The following is a 20101-nucleotide window of genomic DNA, read 5'->3' as shown; positions in this document are numbered from 1 at the left end:
AACAGCATAACAGAAGGACCTGGTTTGCAATATATTGACTCTAAAACTACAGATCAAATATCACAAAAGTCAACTAAGTTTTTCAGCCTTGTGAGGTAGACTGATTTCCATGCAGTCTACTCTGTAAAGTACACTGAGATCTACTGATTAAAACAGTCTGTATAAGAGCTAGGTGGATCTTTCATAGGAGACTTTTAGTACCCATACAGAAGCTGGGTGTAAGATGCCATGGCATTTTTTGTTATAGTAGGGTCTTGCCTTAGTGTACTTAATAAACTTCTCTCCCCTTTTCTCCTACTATCATGCAGTGTACACGTTCCAGATGGCAGTCACTCTCCACTCCGTAAGTGACTACATTTCAAGCAATGTATGATTTGTGAAATGCCCTGAGATCATTTTGAATGAAAGTCACAAATAACTATAAAGATATTATAAATAACTATAAAATACCTTCCCACCTATTTTGTAAAAATGACTAGCTTAGCTGTGCAAGTACTACAGTTTTACTGCAAGTACTATGCAAGTACTGATTGTACGAGATACATAGTATATTGCCAGCAAGTCTGAGGCAAGACACAGATTTTAGTAAGTAATATTGTTCACATTTATTTAAAAAAAAAAAAAAAACATGCTCTCCCCTCCCCCTCCAAAAAAAGACTGGATACAAATTGTAGACCAGCATATCATCGGAAGTGCCTTGTGTGATAAACTAAGCTAATCATATGCATTACTACTAAAGCAAAACCAGCACAGAAATTTATACTACATGGAAATGTATTTGGAGCTATACCTTAAAACTATGATATAATGTTTCCACAACACACACACACAAACACCCTTCCAAAATAAAACCCCACACAACTCCAGCCTTTCAAAGTCCTCTATAAGATTTAGAGGTTCCAAACTGAATGGAAAACTCTTACACACATGCAACATTTTACACAGACTTTAAGTCTTAAACTATTATGTGATACAATTAAAAGAAATCAACCTACATGCTTACATAGAACTCTAGATAAATTACTTAAAGCTATATAGTTTTCAAAGCCTCAGAATATTGTAATAAACTATTGATACTCACCCCTTCTTGCTTTTTCTATTGATTTTAGTTTTTCCTTTGCTTGATAAACAGCTGTTGCCTAGTTATTAAAGAAAAAATGCTTCATTAATTTGTAACCTTAGGCTCAAAGAGGCCCTGTGAATTTGTCCACTTATCCTATTAAAAACCACCTCTAAAATAAAGATCAGATCAACAACTTATTATACAGTGAATGTTTTCAAAATATACCAGTGTTTTAAATAAAGTTCTTCTTACTATGCGAGCACACAGCACAGTAATGCCTCTAGAATGTCAGTTAAATTAAATAGCTACCATCCTCTATCAGTTGTGATGCCCACAGATATCCAGGAAGGGCTCCTATTGCTTTCACTAGTCCAAGTTGCTCAAAGGGTTGCCTATTTTCTCAAGGGATTAGGCCAAAATGTGAAGTCCAAAATTCATCTGCTCCTTCTATTCTTTCCTCATTTAACCAGCACCAATCTTCAGTGGTTTGATTTTCCACACTTCATCTATTATTTACAATAGCTGTTATTTTCACTACAAATCTTTCAAAATGTGAAAACAGACTGGGTGGGGTGTAAAATTATTATGAAGGAAGAGTAATATAGGTTGAATGAAAATTACCATTACAGCCTTTCCAAAAAGCAAGTAACTTTAATTAACTCTGGCTACTGAAAGCATAATCTCCAAACTTTCAAGAAGAATTCATATATTTAATCTTCTTAAACTAAAAATTTTGTTTTTTCCAGAACTGCGTGTTATGCACAACCACTCCCAACCAGCAACTCTCAAAAGCAAGCACTTCACCTGTAGACTTACCAGTATATGCTCTGCTTCTTTCAGTTGTTTTTGTAGCTGCTGAATATCACTGTCTCTCTTTTCGACTACTTTTTCTAATAGCTGCATTTCATGATGAATTTTCCCCTGATCAAGTGCCAGTTTCATTAATTCCTGAAACTCTCCATCTCTCTGAATGAGCAACTCCAGGATCTGTCAGATAAAGTATTTATGTAACTTATTTAGCTTGATTAATTACAAAATCCACAACTGCACTATGAAGAGGAATCCAATAGTAGGAGGGACAACAGAAGTCAATTTTGGGGTATTCACACTGATTTTGTTGTATTCTCCAAAACAAAACATATTTAAAATAAAATGAAGTTTCCAACTCTTCTACTTGGGAAGATAACCTACAATTCAGATAGCCCAAACTGAGGGCAGGTCAAGTATGACATGTGCTAACAAGTACCTAATAAGGTATTTATTTGTCCCAAAGCTGGTATGCTGGAGGATTTTATTGATGAATGCAAACAAGAACTTTCCATTCATCTATCAAGGAAGATACAAGTTTCAATATTAACTTTGAACATGCAGATCTGAAAAGTATGTGTGTTTCTTGGATTCTAGAGAAGCTACCAATTTGGCTCTCAGTTTAGCAAAATTAGGGCACCCCAACCCATGTAACAGATGGACTTATCTCGATGGGACTGCTGCCAAAAACATGAAAACAACAGTACTAAGAAAGATGCCAATTTTCCTCATTCAACTAATAAATCATTAATTCTTAATACTAGTTATGAACATTTCAGCCCCAGCACTGTTAATTATGCCACTGCTGAATATATGAAACACAGCCCTGGATGTACTAGTCCATCATCCCTGAGTATTAACTAGAACACCCTAAATGTACTACATTCCTTAGAAAAAATATTTTACCTCTAACAAACTGACATAACAGGTGCATTCCAGTCACAGTGAAGCTGACAATTCTAGACATTCAGATTTTAAAAGGTGTATTAAGTAGAAGTGCAGCCTGAAACAGTTTGTGCCAAGCGAATCACTTTTAAAAGTGGAGGAATCTGTGTTTTAAGCAGTAAAATCTCTGCAGATCTGGAATGTGCTCATTTCATCACTACTAGCACAACTCTTAGTAGGTTTCACACATATGTAGATTAGTGATTCCTAAACCAAAACTAGCAAATTTAATACATTTATTTTTGGCCCAAAACCATAAGGTTTATTCTAGCAGTACAAGGAAATGCCAAATGAAAATAATGGTTCTTTTGGGTGGAGTAGGGGAGTCCTTGACTTATGCTACATCAAGTCCACATTTCTTCCAGAGCTTATCAACAGTGTTCCTTCAGTCAGCATGAGTACTGTGCTATTCTCAAGGAGAGCTTCCTGTGCTACCTCTGTGGCACTCCAAATTCTGCTGATTCAGAAGCTGAGATTTAGACCTCTGATTCCTTGTGCCACTCTAGCTTGACTAAGTACTTCTGTTGCCAACAAAGAAAGTAGGAAGTTTCTGGTGAACAGTAAGAATGACCCACTGTATTGTGTGATTATGAGAGGGAACCAAGCTCCCTTATACTATTGGCACTGACTGTCCAAAGCTAAATGGCCGCTAGTAGGCTGTTTTAACACAAGCAGCCCAAGCTTGCACCAACTCCAGCAGTGCACAGCCATCAACTCATTACTAAAAAAGGTTTACAACCACACTAGAAGTTACTATGCCCTCAAATGTAATATGGTATGACTAGCCCTCTCACTGAATATGCTGGAACTCAGAGCCATCTTCCTTTGTTTTCAGAAGGATTACTTTGCAAGACATAGTAGTGAGGGCAGTTCACAGCGGGGCCATTGGTTTCATCTAAAGCATAGCTGTAATCCACAAACTAAACAGAAGTATCCCTTTAGTCAAGGTATGTTCTTTGTGAGTCCTCTAGCTGTGTCTGTTTACTCTTTTGATAAAGTCTTTACTTCTGTTCAGCACCACAGAGCCAATGCAATAGAATTTATTCTGCTTCATGCATCTACACAATTTTCAGTTAAACTCTGCTTACAAAATCTTTATTACAAGCAAGGATGTACAATCCTTAGAGAACACAGCTTGATTTTTCAGAGCACAAATTGGATTAATAGCATCTCCCATTACAAATACATCTTTGGATTTGTAAGAGTAAAAGTTTGATGTGGAGGCTATTGTGAGAGAATAAGTTACAGTAGATAATAAGGGAAAGATTAACTGTATGTAAATTACTGAAACTAGTACTACATGTATTCACATATTTAATCTTTACTGTTTTCAATCTCGATGCCCCCTTGGAGAAAAATCTTCTGATACTGTCAGCTACCTTAGGTGGCCTGTTTTAAGTGGTCAGGAAAGGAAAGGTATAATTAAGTCTTCTTCCTCTATGTACCAGGGGTTTATTTCCATAAAGATATCAAATAATTGGACAGTCCATCACACACAAAAATCCACCCTCAAACTGCAGAGGGAGAGAACTGGCTGAGATTTTGACGAAGTGCCAGACCAAGAGTGAATGAAGATCATCAGGACTAAGGATCACAAAAGGAAATAGTCTAGCTACAATTTTCTTCAGAACTCTACAGACCAGCACTTGACAAACCATCTAATAAACTCCTTATCCAGAATATTTATGCTGCTTGCCACCAGTGCTCAAGGCACATGCAGGGTTTAAGGAGTGTACATGGACTGGGACAGGGGTTAGCAAGACGCTGCTCTTCAGCCCTTGAAGTACTTACAAGCACAGCAGGAGACTGAATCAAACCCTGGAAATGCAAAATACCGAACAGTCTGTTAAACCACTGCTCTCACATTTCATAGGATTTCAGTCCTATTGAACACAACTAGCATTTACAAACTCAGGGCAAAGTCCTTGGCTCACTGGGTGGGGGAGGGAAGGGGCACTGTCACTGACTTCCCTGGAAGCAGGATTGGGCCCTCACCACTAAACTTTTCAAATATTAGTGTTGCTAAAAATTTCATACCACACAGTTAGCCTGAATGCTAGGCCTCGTAGGGAGAAAAAGGCTGAATATGGAGGTTAACTACCTAGAGAAATATTTAAGAAAATTTGTTTACCTGGCTCTCCTCTCCTGGTTGTGGGAGTTTCTGGTTTCTTGAAATTGCCAAAATTTCAATCAGTTCCCTGAAATGAAATTTGCATTGTAAACAATATTCTAAACTACTGTTTAGAAATTAGGTGAGATTGTACCCAATGAGTTTCAAAAGTATACTAGTGACATTGTATTTTTATTAGGGCTGCCAATTAATTGCAGTTAACTCAGGCAATTAACTAAAAAAAATTAATCTTGATTAAAAAAATTAATCACGATTAATCACACTTTTAATCGCACTGTTAAACAATAGAATACCAATTGTAATTTACTAAATATTTGTGGATGTTTTTCTACATTTTCAAATATATTGATTTGAATTACAACACAGAATAAAAGTGTACAGTGCTCACTTTATATTATTTTTAATACAAATATTTGCACTGTAAAAATTATAAACAGTATTTTTCAATTCATCTCATACAAGTACTGTAGTGCAATCTCTTTATGGTGAAAGTGCAACTTACAAATGTAGACTTCCCTACTTCTTGTTCAGCTAATGGCTCAGGGTACGTCTACACCACGGGACTATTCCGAATTTGCATAAACCGGTTTTGTAAAACAGATTGTATAAAATCGAGTGCGCGCGGCCACACTAAACACATTAAATCGGTGGTGTGCGTCCACGGTCCGAGGCTAGCATCGACTTCTGGAGCGTTGCACTGTGGGTAGCTATTCCGTAGCTATCCCATAGTTGCCGCAGCCTCCCCCGCCCCTTGGAATTTCCGGGTTGAGATCCCAGTGCCTGATGGGGCAAAAATCATTGTCGCGGGTGGTTCTGGGTAAATGTCGTCAGTCACTCCTTCCTCTGGGAAAGCAACAGCAGACAAGCATTTCGCGCCTTTTTTCCCTGGATTGCCCTGGCAGATGCCATAGCATGGCAATCATGGAGCCTGTTTTGCCTTTTGTGACTGTCACCGTATGTGTACTAGATGCCGCTGACAGAGGCGATTCAGCAGCGCTACACAGCAGCATGCTTTTGCTTTTGCATGACAGCAGAGATGGTTATCAGCCATACTGTACCATCTACCAATCCATAAATTGGTAAAAAGATGAGCATGGCTACCAGTCGTTTTGCACCATTTGCTGCTGTCATAAGTGCCCCTGGCTGCTCTTAGCCAGGGGCAACAGCCAAAATTGGGAATGACTCCCAGAGTCAATCCCTCCTTTATGGTATCTAAAAATAGAATCAGTCCTGCCTAGAATATGGGCAAGTGTACTAGAGAACCACTGTATCAGAGAGCACAGCTGCTCTGTGTCAGATCCTGCAGGAATGATGAGCTGTATGCTATTCACAGGGGGTGCTCCTGCAACAACCCCACCTGTTGATTCCGTTCTTCCCCCAGCCTTCCTGGGCTACCGTAGCATTGTCCCCCCACTTGTGTGATGAAGTAATAAAGAATGCAGGAATAAGACACACTGACTTGTTAGTGAGAAATGAGTGGAAGGCAGCCTCCAGCTGCTATGATAGTCCAGACAGGACAGTAAGGAGTGTGGAGCAGAGGAGCCCAGCATCCCTCTGCTAGTCCAGGGGCAATTGAATCTTTTTTTTACACATGAAGGGTGGGGGCTGACAGAGCTCAGCCCCCTGTTGCTATGACGATGATGGTTATCAGCCATACTGTACCATCTACCATGAAAAATTAGGGCCAGGCACCCTTGATCGACCTAACGGATGGTAGTCTGCATGGTTACCAGTCCTTTTGCACTGCCCCATGTGCCAATAGGCTGATGACGAGGACGGATACCAGTCGTATTGCACCATCAGCCACCCATGGCGGGGGGGAGCAAGGATGTTGGTGTTGAGTGCTGCAGCATCGGGTCTATCTGCAGCATTCAGTAAAGATAGGGTGACATGTTAAAGAGTCAAGAGAGGCTTGTTTTCCCTTTCACTTCTGGGGGTGGGGGTGGGTGCGTAAATTGCCGAGCTATGCCCTGACCCACCGCGGACACTGTGTTTGACCCTAGAAGCATTTGGAGCTCAGCCAAGAATGCAAATACTTTTCGGAGACTGCAGGAACTGTGGGATAGCTTGAGTCCTCCAGTCCATGAGCGTCCATTTGATTCTTGGGCTTTCCGTTACGTTTGTCACGCAGCAGTGCGCTGAGCCCCTGCTATGGCGTCTGTCTGGAGATTTTTTAAAAATGATTTTGAATTTCGTCTTCTGTAACGGAGTGCTGATAGAACAGATTTGCCTGCCCTTACAGCGATCACATCCGCATGGTCCATGCGGGAGCTCTTTCTTTATTTTGATTTTTAACTGCATCGCCACACGTGCTGATCTGAGCTCCACGCTAGGCAAACAGGAAATATTCAAAAGTTCGCGGGGCTTTTCCTGTCTACCTGGCCACTGCATCCGAGTTCAGATTGCTGTCCAGAGCGGTCAGTGGTGCACTGTGGGATACCGCCCGGAGGCCAATACCGTCGATCTGCGGCCACACCCCAATCCGATATGGTAATACCGATATTAGCGCTACTCCTCTCGTTAGGGAGGAGTACAGAAACCGGTTTAAAGAGCCCTTTATACCGATATAAAGGGCCTCTTAGTGTGGACGGGTGTGGCGTTAAATCGGTTTTACGCTCGTAAAACCGGTTTAAACGCCTAGTGTAGACCAGGCTTCAGACAAACAAGTTTGTTCACATTTACGGGACATAATGCTGCTTGCTTCTTCACAGAATCAGAGAAGATTAGGGTTGGAAGAGACCTCAGGAGGTCATCTAGTCCAACCGCCTGCTTACAGCAGGACCAACCCCAATTAAATCATCCCAGCCAGGGATTTGTCAAGCCAGGACTTAAAAATCTCTAAGGATGGAGATTCTACCACCTCCCTAGGTAACCCATTCCAGTGCTTCACCACTCTCCTAGTGAAACAGTTTTTCCTAATATCCAAGCTAGACCTCCTGCACTGCAACTTGAGACCATTGCTCCTTGTTCTATCATCTGCCAACTCCCTCTTCTTTGGAGCCCCCCTTAAGGTAGTTGAAGGCTGCTATCAAATCCCCCCTCACTCTTCTTTTCTGAAGACTAAATAAGCCTAGTTCCTTCAGCCTCTCTTCATAAGTCATGTGCTCCAGCCCCCTAATCATTTTCATTGCCCTCCGCTGAACTCTCTCCAATTTGTCCACATCTTTTCTGTAGCAGGGGGCCCAAAACTGGATGCAATACTCCATATGTGGCCTCACCAGCGCTGAATAGAGGGAAATAATCACTTCCTCGATCAGCTGGCAATGCTCACGAATGCAGCCCAATATTAGCCTTCCTGGCAACAAGGGCACACTGTTGGACTCATATCCAGCTTCTCGTTCACTGTAATCCCAGGTCCTTTTCTGTAGAACTGCCACTTAGTCAGTCGGTCCCAGCTTGTAGCAGTGCATGGGATTCTTCCATCCTAAGTGTGGGACTCTGCACTTTTCCTTGTTGAACCTCAACAGATTTCTTTTGGCACAATCCTCTAATTTGTCCAGATCCCTCTGTATCCTATCCCTACCCTCCAGCGTATCTACCACTCCTCCCAGTTTAGTGTCATCTGCAAACTTGCTGAGGGTACAATCTATCTCATCATCCAGATCATTAATGAAATTATTTACAATGTCACCTGAAAGCAAGAACAGGCGTTCGCATGGCACTTTTGAAGCTGGCATTGCAAGGTATTTACGTACCAAATATGCTAAACATTTGTATGCCCCTTCATGCTTCGTCCACCATTCCAGAGAACATGCTTCCATACTGATGATGCTCGTTAAAAAAAAAAGTGTTAATTAAATTTGTGACTGAACTCCTTGGGAGAGAATTGTATGTCTCCTGCTCTGTTTTACCTGCATTCTGCCATATATTTCATGGTATAGCAGTCTCAGATGATGACCCAGTACATCAGGGCCGGCTCCAGGGTTTTTGCCGCTCCAAGTGGCGAAAAAAAAAAGAAAAAAGCCACGATTGTGATCGGCAGCAGCTCCACCACACCGCTTTTTTCTTCGGCGGCAAGTCCTTCCCTCCGAAAGGGACCGAGGGACCCACTGCCGAAGAGCCCGACTTGCCGCCCCTTCCCCTTGGCCGCCCCAAGCACCTCCTTGCTGAGCTGGTGCCTGGAGCCGGCCCTGCAGTACATGTTGTTTATTTTAAGAACACTTTCACTGAAGATTTGACAAAACGCAAAGGAGGTACCAATGTGAGATTTCCAAAGATAGCTACAACATTCGACCCAAAGTTTAAGAATCTGAAGTGCCTTCCAAAGTCTGAGAGGGTCAAGGTGTGAAGCATGTTTTCAGAAGTCTTAAAAGAGCAACACTTCAATGTGGAAACTACAGAACCCGAACCACCAAAAAAGTAACTCAATCTTCTGCTGGTGGCATCTGACTCAGATGATTAAAATGAACATGTGTCGGTCCACACTGCTTTGGATAGTTATCAGCATGGACGCATGTCCTCTGGAAGGATGGCTGAAGCATGAAGGGACGTATGAATCTTTAGCGCATCTGGCACGTAAATATCTTGCGACATGGGCTACAACAGTGCCATGCAAACACCTGTTCTCACTTTCAGGTGACATTGTAAACAAGATGCGGGCAGCATTATCTCCTGCAAATGTAAACATACTTGTTTGTCTCAGCGATTGGCTGAACAAGAAGAAGGAGTGAGGGGACTCCAGTTTTACATTGTTTTATTTTTGAGTGCAGTTATTATTTTGTACATAATTCTACATTTGTAAGTTCAACTTTCATGATAAAGAGATTGTACTACAGTACTTGTACTAGGTGAACTGAAATATACTATTTCTTTTGTTTTTTACTGTGCAAATATTTGTAATAAAAAATAATATAAAGTGAGCACTGTATACTTTGTATTGTGTGGTAACTGAAATCAATATATTTGAAAATGTAGAAAACATCCAAAACTATTTTAAAAAATGGATTCCATTATTCTTTAACACTGTGATTAATCACACAATAAATTTTTTTAATCGCTTGGCAGCCCTAATTTTTATCTTAAGTATTTCAGTATTTAAGACAACCCCTTGAAAAACCTAAAAGTATCAAAGTCTTTATTTTTGAGTAAAAAAAAAACTAATTAGATTTTACAAACATATGAGGAAAGATCGATGTAAATTTGGACTTAAAAACTTTGGCACAGGGCTTTCAATGTAAGAATGTGAATAAGACTATTTCAAAAGTACTTTATGTTATTTTAAATGACATTTGTGTTTATGAAAGGTGCCAGGCTGACATCCTCTCAGCATAAGGATGACACCAGCAGAAAGAGCTCCAAGGGACATCATCAACTTTAAAAATCATAAATTGTAACACAGGTAAAGAAATGTGTTTACAAACACCATGTCAAATCCAAAGCCCAATTAAATCAATGGAAGGCTTTCCATTGATTTCCATAGACTCTGGATAAGATTCTCAGTTCTTAGCATCTCCAAGTCTGCCAAGCCACATGCCAGTTGTTATGGTGGTTTACAAGACATGGGTATGAATTCAATAAGAACTGACCTGCCATCAATTAATTTCTCAGATCACTAAATAGCCAAAATGGCAGTTAATTCCAGTCTACCATCATGGGTTCAATTTGAGCCGGAGACTGTTTATGAGTAATGGAGTCTCAGCTCTAAGGGTACGTCTACACTGGCAGAGTTACATCGCCACTCAGAGAGCGCTGAAGGGAAACTGCTGTTGTGTGTTCACACTGTCAGCTGCCTGCAAAATAGCGTGTTCACACTTGTGTCACTTGCATCGCTATTGGGAGCGGTGCACTCTGGGCACTTCCTCTTCTGCCATTAAGAGTTGTGAAAAGGCGGACGAGGTCGCAGGGCATCCTGGGTCCTGTCCCAATGCCCCGTGATGCATTGCTTCACATCCGAGCAATCCCTGTGCTTCTGTCTGCATCTGGCGCCATCTTTCAATGGTTTGTGTACTGCGCACTCTGCCTCTTCGGTCTACAGGAAAGGATCCCGCATTGTTGACCAATATGCTGCTCGCTCTTATTAGCACATCACAAGTGGCAGTGGAGTTGTTCCTTAAACTACAAAGGCAAGAGCAGTGTGACACTGATCTCGCCACGCATAGTAGCTATGACAAGAGATTGCTTGTGGCATTCACAGACATGCTGACAACAGTGGAACGCTGCTTTGGGCTCAGGTAACAAGCACTGACTGGTGGGATCACATCGTCATGCACACCTGGGATGATGAGCAGGGGCTGCAGAACTTTCAGATGAGGAAAGCCACATTCATGGGACTGTGTGATGAGCTTGCCCCAGCCCTGCGGCGCAAGAACACGAGAATGAGAGTTGCTCTGTCATTTGAGAAGTGCGTGACGATTGCACTGTGGAAGCTGGCTACTCCAGACTGCTACCAATTGGTCACTAACCAGTTTGGAGTGGGGAAGTCGACCGTTGGATTCGTGTTGACAGAAGTGTGCAGGGCCATTAATCACATCCTGCTCCGAAAGACTGTGACTCTGGGCAACATGTGTGACATTGTGGATGGCTGTGCACAAATGGGCTTCCCTAACTGCGGGCAGCCGGGAGGGGAAAGGGGGAGGATAGATAGCACACTTATTCCAATTCTGGCACCAGACCACCTAGCCACCGAGTACATTAATCGGAAAGGGTATTTCTCTATGGTTCTTCAGGTGCTTGTGGATCACCGTGGACATTTCACAGACATTAATGGAGGCTGGTCTGGAAATATGCATGACACACGCATCTTTCAGAACACTGGCCTATTCAAGAAGCTGCAAGCAGGGACTTTCTTCCCGGACCAGAAGATCACTGTAGGGGAAGTCAAAATGCCCACTGTGATCCTGGAAGACCCTGCCTACCCTTTAATGTCGTAGCTTAAGAAGCCATACACGGGTAACCTCGACAGCAGCAAGGAGTGGTTCAACAGGCTGAGCAAGTGCAGAATGACTGTTGAGTGTGCTTTTGACCATTTAAAGGCCCGCTGATGCTGCCTATATGGGAGGTTGGACCTGGCCGATGAAAATATTCCTATGCTTATAGCTGCGTGCTGTATGCTCCATAATATTTGTGAAGGGAAGGGTGAAAGCTTCACTCAGAGCTGGACCACTGAGGCTCAGCGCCTGGAGGCTGAATTTCAACAGCCAGAGACCAGGGCTATTAGAGGGGTGCAGTACGGGACCATAAGGATCAGGGATGCCTTCAGGCAGCAATTTGAAGCGGAAAGCCACTAATATTTGTTACTATGCTCAGGAATGCAGTGCTTGTAATGCTAGGAGGGGATTGTGATTGCACAGTGAAGCTTTAAGAAAATTGCCTGTTGCTTTGCAGGGCTCTGTTTGCTTTCAGTTAAAGGAATAAACATTGCTTTCAAACCAAAGCAATTATTTTATTAAAAAACAACTGGAGGAGAGAGACAAACAAAAAAAGCACATTGGCACAGGGCGGGAGGGGGGTGTCCCCAGGAGGAGGTTGGATCCCGGGACAATTAAAGATGTGTGTATGTCCAAGTATCATATGCAACCTTGTCCTTTGGAGTACAGTGCAGCAGATACTGTACTTCAGCAGGGCTAAACTGCAGAAGGTTGGGTGTTCAGTGCAGTGGGTACTGGGAGTCCACAGGGCTGGACTGTGATGGGGCAAGAGTGGAATGGTGGTACAGACTGGAGCCAGGAGATTGATAAGAGTGTGTTGGCTGTATCTGGAGGGCGCATGGGAGAATTTTGCAACAGCGGCTGCAGGGGAGAGTGGGCACAGAGCTGCTCAGTTTGAAGAGCTAGTATCGCCTGGATCATGTCTGCTTGGTGCTCCATAACCTTTAAGAGCCACTCTGTGGCTTCATTCTGGCGTGCCGCGTTCTCCTTTCAGTCCCTTTTCTCGCTGTCCTGCCACTCCTTCAATTTTTGTTTTTCGGCCGCAGAGTGCATCATGGTATCACATAGAAAGTCCTCTTTAGTTCTTCATGGCCGCTTTCTAATTCTGCCCAGCTGTTCAGCCGGCGATAACACAGAGGGAGGCTGGGCTCCCAAAGTTGTATCTGTGTAGCCAAAATGCAACACTTTACAGAAGCAGTACTGTCTGCAACACACAGACCACCAATTCAGTGATTTAAAACACAGCCACTATTCACATACATGTCACTAACTGGCTGACCCCAGGAAAGCACACATGAGCCACAAGATCCTCAAAATGGTGTGTAACCGCAAGGGCAGGGGAAATCAGTGTTCCGGGACCATACTGTACACTAGACAGGTGGCGCTTGGGGAGAAGCAGCACTGTATTGGGGGTGGGGGGAGCTTATAATCATTACTGTCCCCACATTTTCCACAGGCTTTGTTCATTATGGAAGATATCTCACTGCTGAAGGTGAACAGGGAATCAAGGGAGGGTCTTCTCCAAGACTATGGTTTCTGCCCTGGGCCTTATGTGGCTCGCTTGTGTGCAGCAATGGTCCCCCTCCCCCACCCCCAATGATGACACCGTGGCATGGGAAAGTTACCCTTAATGGGGCAAGAAACAAAGTAGCTCTGCCAAAGAACTTGCAGCAGCGGATTGCCTAGTATCTCCATGACAGTGTCGTGGAGATTTCTGAGGCAGATTCCCGTGAAGTGAGGGAGTCAATCAACACCCTGTTCCACCACTCAGACTAGGCACGTGGTGGTATGTGCATCATACAGACACAAGCCTGCTTTCTGCAACCCTCTTACCCCCAACAACTCGCTTCAGCAATTCCCAAAATCAAAGCCACTTATCAGGGGCCTCCTCTCCTGTTTGCGCTCTGCCAAGCTCCAACATCTGAGACCGTCTAGCCTCCTCTGGGGTAGAGAAGAGCTCCTGGCTGTATGCATCTTTCACCTCCGAGTCGTCCTCTGCCTCTGGATCCCCCTCCCCTTCCACATCCTCATCCAAGATTTCCCCCTCCTGGCTCCATCCACTCTTGACTAGCACACGAGCTACCAAAGTATCCACAGTGGCCTTTGCAGTGGAGGTATGGTCACCACTGAGTATTGTGTCCAGCTCTTTGTAGAACCGGCAGATCGTGGGTGCAGCCCCGGAGCAGCGGTCTGCCTCCCACGCCTTGCAGTAGGCGTTCTGCAGATCCTTCACTTTGACCCTGCATTGCAAGTGTGCCCCGATCATGGCCGCTTTCTGTCATGCATCATGAAATCTGTCGTTAGGTATCATAATTTCTAAGGCTGGAGAGCAGGTGGGACTGGACAGTCTCCTCTCCACAAATGCTGATGAGGTCCAGCAGCTTGGCATTGCTCCAAGCGGGGGATCACCTGGTGCGTGGAGCCAGAATGGGCACCTGGAAAAATGCGCTGAGACCACTGCACGTGTCACCGAGCAAACGGGAAGGAGACTTTCAAAATTCCCAAAGCATTTAAGGGGTGGGACACTCAGTTGGGTCACCTGAAGGCAGGGCAGTAGAGTTCAAACCAATGACCAGAGAGGCGAGAACAGGCATTGTGGGACACCTCCCAGAGGCCAATTGCAGCACTGTAATCGACCAGGGGTCTACATTGGCACTGCGGCACTGTAGCCCTGGCACAGAAAGCTGTACGCCTCTCATCAGGGTGGTTTTTTTTATAGTGCTGCAACTGCGCAGTTTATATGCACTAAGTGGCTTGGCAGCGTGCACACCTCGGGAGTTACAGAGCAGAAAGCTGCTTTACTGCACAGAAACTTGCCAGTGTAGACAAGGCCTAAGTCTCCCAATCCAGACAGACCCCTTTCCAACCAAATCAGCTCTTCCGTTACTGACTGTGGCACTTTCACATGGAGGGATTTTTTTGTTGTTTTCGGTTCATTTTGGCTCTCATCTAATATTTCAATACCAGACTTCACTGCAAGACAAAGATGACCATTTAACTTCTCTTCCTTCACTGCTGCTGTTCCAAGTTTCATAGAAACCCAACACAAATCGTGCAAGTCATAGGAGTTCAGCCCTTTTAACCAGGCAGCCACATGAACAATTTTACCTTGATTTTTTTTTTATAAAGAATAGCAGTATATGTGTGTGTATATCTATATCTATCGATACATAAACTAAATCTCGAGGGATATTGCTAGCCCGTTAGCGATAATCTTTAATAAATCCCTAAATTCGGGGATTGTACCGACTGACTGGAGATTAGCTAATGTAGTTCCTATATTCAAGAAGGGGAAAAAAAGTGACCCGGGGAATTATAGGCCTGTTAGTCTAACATCTGTAGTATGCAAAGTCATGGAAAAAATCTTAAAAGAGAGAGTGGTTCCGGAGCATGAGGCCGATGGCAACTGGGATAGATTACAGCATGGATTTACGAAAGGTAGATCGTGCCAAACCAACCTGATCTCCTTCTTTGAGAAAGTAACAGATTTTTTAGACAAGGGAAATGCGGTGGATCTAATATATCTGGATTTCAGTAAGGCGTTTGATACGGTACCGCATGAAGAATTACTGGTTAAATTGGAAAAGATGGGGATCGAAATGAAAATCCAGAGGTGGATAAGGAGCTGGTTAAAGGGAGACTGCAGAGGGTAGTATTGAAGGGGAACTGTCCGGTTGGAGGGTTACCAGTGGAGTTCCTCAAGGCTCGGTTTTGGGTCCGATTTTATTCAATCTATTTATTGCTGACCTGGGAACCAAGAGTAGGAGTGGGCTGATAAAGTTTGCGGATGACACCAAGTTGGGGGGTATTGCCAATTCGGAAGAGGATCGGGATATTCTCCAGGGAGATTTAGATGACCTTGTAAACTGGAGTATTAGTAACAGGATGAAATTCAATAGTGAGAAGTGTAAGGTTATGCATTTAGGGATGTCTAACAAGAACTTTAGTTATAAGCTGGGACGCACCAGTTGGAAGTAACGGAGGAGGAGAAGGACCTAGGAGTCCTGGTTGATCGCAGGATGACTATGAGTAGGCAATGTGATGTGGCCGTTAAAAAGCTAATGCGGTCTTGGGTTGCATTAGGCGAGGTATTTCTAGTAGGGATAAGGAGGTGCTAGTCCCGTTATATAAGGTGTTGGTGAGACCTCATTTGGAGTATTGTGTGCAGTTTTGGTCTCCCATGTTTAAGAAGGATGAATTCAAACACGAACGGGTACAAAGAAGGGCCACTAGAATGATCCGAGGAATGGAAGGCCTTTCGTATGAAAGGAGACTTGAGGAGCTCGGTTTGTTTTCCTTAACCAAAAGAAGGATAAGAGGAGATATGATTACACTCTTTAAATATATCAGAGGATAAATACCAGGAAGGAGAAGAATTATTTCAGCTCAGTGCTAATGTAGACACGAGGACAAGCGGATATAAACTGTCAGTCAGGAAATTCAGGCTTGAAATTAGACGAAGGTTTCTAACCATCAGGGAGTGCAATACTGGAACAGCCTACCGAGGGAAACAGTGGGGCGAAGGACCTCCATGACTTTAAGATTAAGCTAGATAAGTTTATGGAGGATGGTATGATAGGATAACGGGCTTAGTCAATAGGTCAATTAAGTGCCACACTGGTAAATAGTACAATGGGTCAATGGGTATGATAACAATGGGTCAATGGTATGATATAACCTTTTCCAGAGGTTTGGCTGGAGAGTCTTGCCCGCATGCTCGGAGTTCAGCTGACCGCCATATTTGGGTCGGAAGGAATTTTCCTCGGAAGATTGGCAATGGCCCTGGAGGTTCTCTTCCTTCATGGGGCTGGGGCAAGTTTCATAGAAACCCAACACATGTGGCCTGCATCTTGCAGGAGGTCAGACTAGATGATCATAATGGTCCCTTCTGATCTTGAATTCTATGATTCTATGATTCTAAATACGATCTGCAAATTCAAAATTTGCACTCATTCCTATGGTACATCTTTTCAAAGAGAAAAATCAGAAAAGACCAACATATTCAGCAACTCTGAAGTTGGATGGTAGCTGGATGTTTCTGGTAAAATAATCAGCAGCATGTTTAACAATGTTTGTATTTAAGGTGAAGTCCATGTTTACTGGCTCTCTGTCAAAGGTCCTCAGTCTGTAACTAAGACTACCAATTCTACACAATCAACCTAAATTCAGGGTCAAACTGAGTGTGAGCAGAAAGGAACCCAGATTCTGTCAGTCAAACCTGTGCAATCCCATTTCCTTCAATGAATTTACACAAGTGTGTTGATGAAACCTTTAAAAGCTTTGAGGTAACCTTGAAAGAAGCCAAATTCTATACTATTTATACATCCTACCTCCAATGGATTTGCATAGGGTAAGTCAACACAGAACATGGCAATAAAGTTTTTCTTAAAAAAAACTACCAAAATCAAAAAGTTGAATAAACAAAAAATTGACTCATCTTCTCACAGATCCACACAGACAGTTTGTCAATCTATTCTGTGAATAAATCCCTTGAATAAATGTTGTCACCTTTACTTAACAAAAAGAAATGTGCAAGATGAAGAACTGGTAACATTACATTTCCAGTAAAAAACTGACTCTAGAGACTGACTCTCTTGATTATTTGAATTGAATTAAAAAAATCAGAAATCAGCTTATTAATAAAAATAAAAGAAAGATTCTACATTCAAAGAACTAGTAGCTCTGAATGGCTAAAAGAACAAACATTTTATGCTTCAGTGCCCCAGACTGCAGCAGATCAACAGAGGTATATAAAAGGTAGGACGGACTCAGAAACGCTGAGTAACTAGTTGGATGGCATATTAGCAGGAGATGTTATAGGTCCATGTCTCCACTTATTTGTAAGTGTTTTTTAACTCCAAGCCAAATTACAAGGACTCCATCTGTTCCTAGTTGGCAGAGAAGTGTCCTAATCTGATTTACTATGCTACTTGGAGAGATGAAGACTTTCAGAAAATACATTAAGAGGCACATATGAATTAACTAAAAAAAAAGGTTAATTGAAGGAAAAATAAAGAACACCAGGGTACCCAAAATCATAGCACAGGATCATCTCGCTTTAAGACTTTGCTTGATAAGTTTACAGATGGGATATGGGGTATGATGGGATAGCCTAATTTTGGCAATTAATTTGGCAACTGATCTTTGATTATCAGCAGGTAAGTATGCCCAGTGGTCTGTGATGGGATGTTAGATGGGGTGGGATCTGAGTTATTACAGAGAATTCTTTCCTAGGTGCTGGCTGGTGAGTCTTGCCCATATGCTCAGGGTTTAACTGATCGCCATATTTGGGGTCGGGAAGGAATTTTCTTCCAGGGCAGATTGGCAGAGGCCCCTAAGGTTTTTCGCCTTCCTCTGTAGCATGGGGCATGGGTCATTTGCTGGAGGATTCTCTGCAGCTTGTGATCTTCACACCACAATTTGAGGACTTCAATAACTCAGACATAGGTTAGGGGTTTGTTACAGCAGTGGGTGGGTGAGATTCTGTGGCCTGCATTGTGCAGGAGGTCAGACTAGATGATCATAATGGTCCCTTCTGACCTTAAAGTCTATGAGTCTATCTCAACAGAAAAGAGTCCTATTACCAATTTGTTACAAAGCTCAGTGATGATGACAACATATTAAGGAGAAACAAACATTCTTGGTGTTTCTGGAAAAAGGACCGAGGAGAGTTACAGCAGTTTCTAAATGTCACTAACAAAACCTGCTGAACAGAGAAAATGAGAGAGATATTTTAAAGATTCTGAGCTTCTAAAGGAAAGCTTAAGTGAATTCTCTATTTGCATGGATAAATTCTTGTCATCACATATGAAATGTTACCTTTTACATTTAGACTTGAAATTAACACAATACACAACATCTGAAGCTCTTTAAGAAGCATATGCAGGCATATCAAGTTTGGGTACTAACAGAAATCCTGCAGGACACAGACAGAGGCCAGAGACAGTCCATTGTCCAAACAAACCAGAAGCGGGACCTCAAGAGATATGAGCAATAAAGCTATATTGACAAGTGGTGGCAGGCTCAGGAACAGAGAAGCAAGGGGAGTAATAAGACCAGAAACTACCATATGCAATGATTCTTGCACTAGCGCTACCCTTAATTTTACACAAAATAGGGAAGTGCAAGAAAGAATTACATCTGTACAATCCCATAGGAATAGAACTATAAATTACCCACTGAGGAGAGTAAGCAAGAGAGTACCTATTCAAAGATTAAAGCCTGGTCTACACTAGGCGTTTAAACCGGTTTTAGGAGCGTAAAACCGATTTAACGCCACACCCGTCCACACTAAGAGGCCCTTTATATCGGTATAAAGGGCTCTTTAAACCGGTTTCTGTACTCCTCCCTAACGAGAGGAGTAGCGCTAATATCGGAATTACCATATCGGATTAGGGTTAGTGTGGCCGCAGATCGACGGTATTGGCCTCCGGGCGGTATCCCACAGTGCACCACTGACCGCTCTGGACAGCAATCTGAACTCGTATGCAGTGGCCAGGTAGACAGGAAAAGCCCCGCGAACTTTTGAATATTTCCTGTTTGCCCAGCGTGGAGCTCCGATCAGCACGTGTGGTGATGCAGTTAAAAATCAAAATAAAGAAAGAGCTCCCGCATGGACGATGCGGACGTGATCGCTGTAAGGGCAGGCAAATCTGTTCTATCAGCGCTCCGTTACAGAAGACGAAATTCAAAATCATTTTTAAAAAATCTCCAGACAGACGCCATAGCAGGGGCTCTGCGCACTGCTGCGTGACAAACGTAACGGAAAGCCCAAGAATCAAATGGACGCTCATGGACTGGAGGACTCAAGCTATCCCACAGTTCCTGCAGTCTCCGAAAAGTATTTGCATTCTTGGCTGAGCTCCAAATGCTTCTAGGGTCAAACACAGTGTCCGCGGTGGGTCAGGGCATAGCTCGGCAATTTACACACACCCCCACCCACCCCCAGAAGTGAAAGGGAAAACAATCCTCTCTTGACTCTTTTACATGTCACCCTATCTTTACTGAATGCTGCAGATAGACCTGATGCTGCAGCACTCAACACCAACATCCTTGCTCCCCCTCCCGCCATGGGTGGCTGATGGTGCAATACGACTGCTATCCGTCCTCATCATCAGTGTATTGGCACATGGGGCAGTGCAAAAGGACTGGTAACCATGCTGACTAGCATCAGTGAGGTCTATCAAGGGTGCCTGGCCCTAATTTTTTCCTGGTAGATGGTACAGTATGGCTGATAACCATCGTCGTCATAGCAACAGGGGGCTGAGCTCTGTCAGCCCCCACCCTTCA

At 43.2% G+C, this 20101-nt stretch overlaps 1 protein-coding gene across 4 annotated transcripts in view; it reads right to left on the bottom strand.

Moving 5' to 3' along the window:
• MED4 (mediator complex subunit 4) overlaps positions 1 to 20101 on the bottom strand; it is a 31645-nt gene that overhangs the window by 4348 nt on the left and 7196 nt on the right. For 3 of the 4 annotated variants that reach the window (XM_039520546.1, XM_039520547.1, XM_039520548.1), the window contains exons 2-4: positions 4947 to 5013; positions 1880 to 2050; positions 1082 to 1139 (exon numbers count right to left, since the gene is read on the bottom strand). In XM_039520546.1, coding sequence (XP_039376480.1) covers positions 1082 to 1139; positions 1880 to 2050; positions 4947 to 5013 — 296 coding nt within the window. The remainder of the gene's footprint in view (positions 1 to 1081; positions 1140 to 1879; positions 2051 to 4946; positions 5014 to 20101) is intronic. The other variant, XM_039520545.1, reaches the window with a different exon arrangement.

The sequence above is a fragment of the Mauremys reevesii genome, linkage group 1 (genome assembly GCF_016161935.1).
Source record: "Mauremys reevesii isolate NIE-2019 linkage group 1, ASM1616193v1, whole genome shotgun sequence".
NCBI classification, from domain to species: domain Eukaryota; kingdom Metazoa; phylum Chordata; order Testudines; family Geoemydidae; genus Mauremys; species Mauremys reevesii.
Note: the sequence above shows the minus strand (reverse complement) of the source record. Positions and strands in the feature narration are given on the sequence as shown.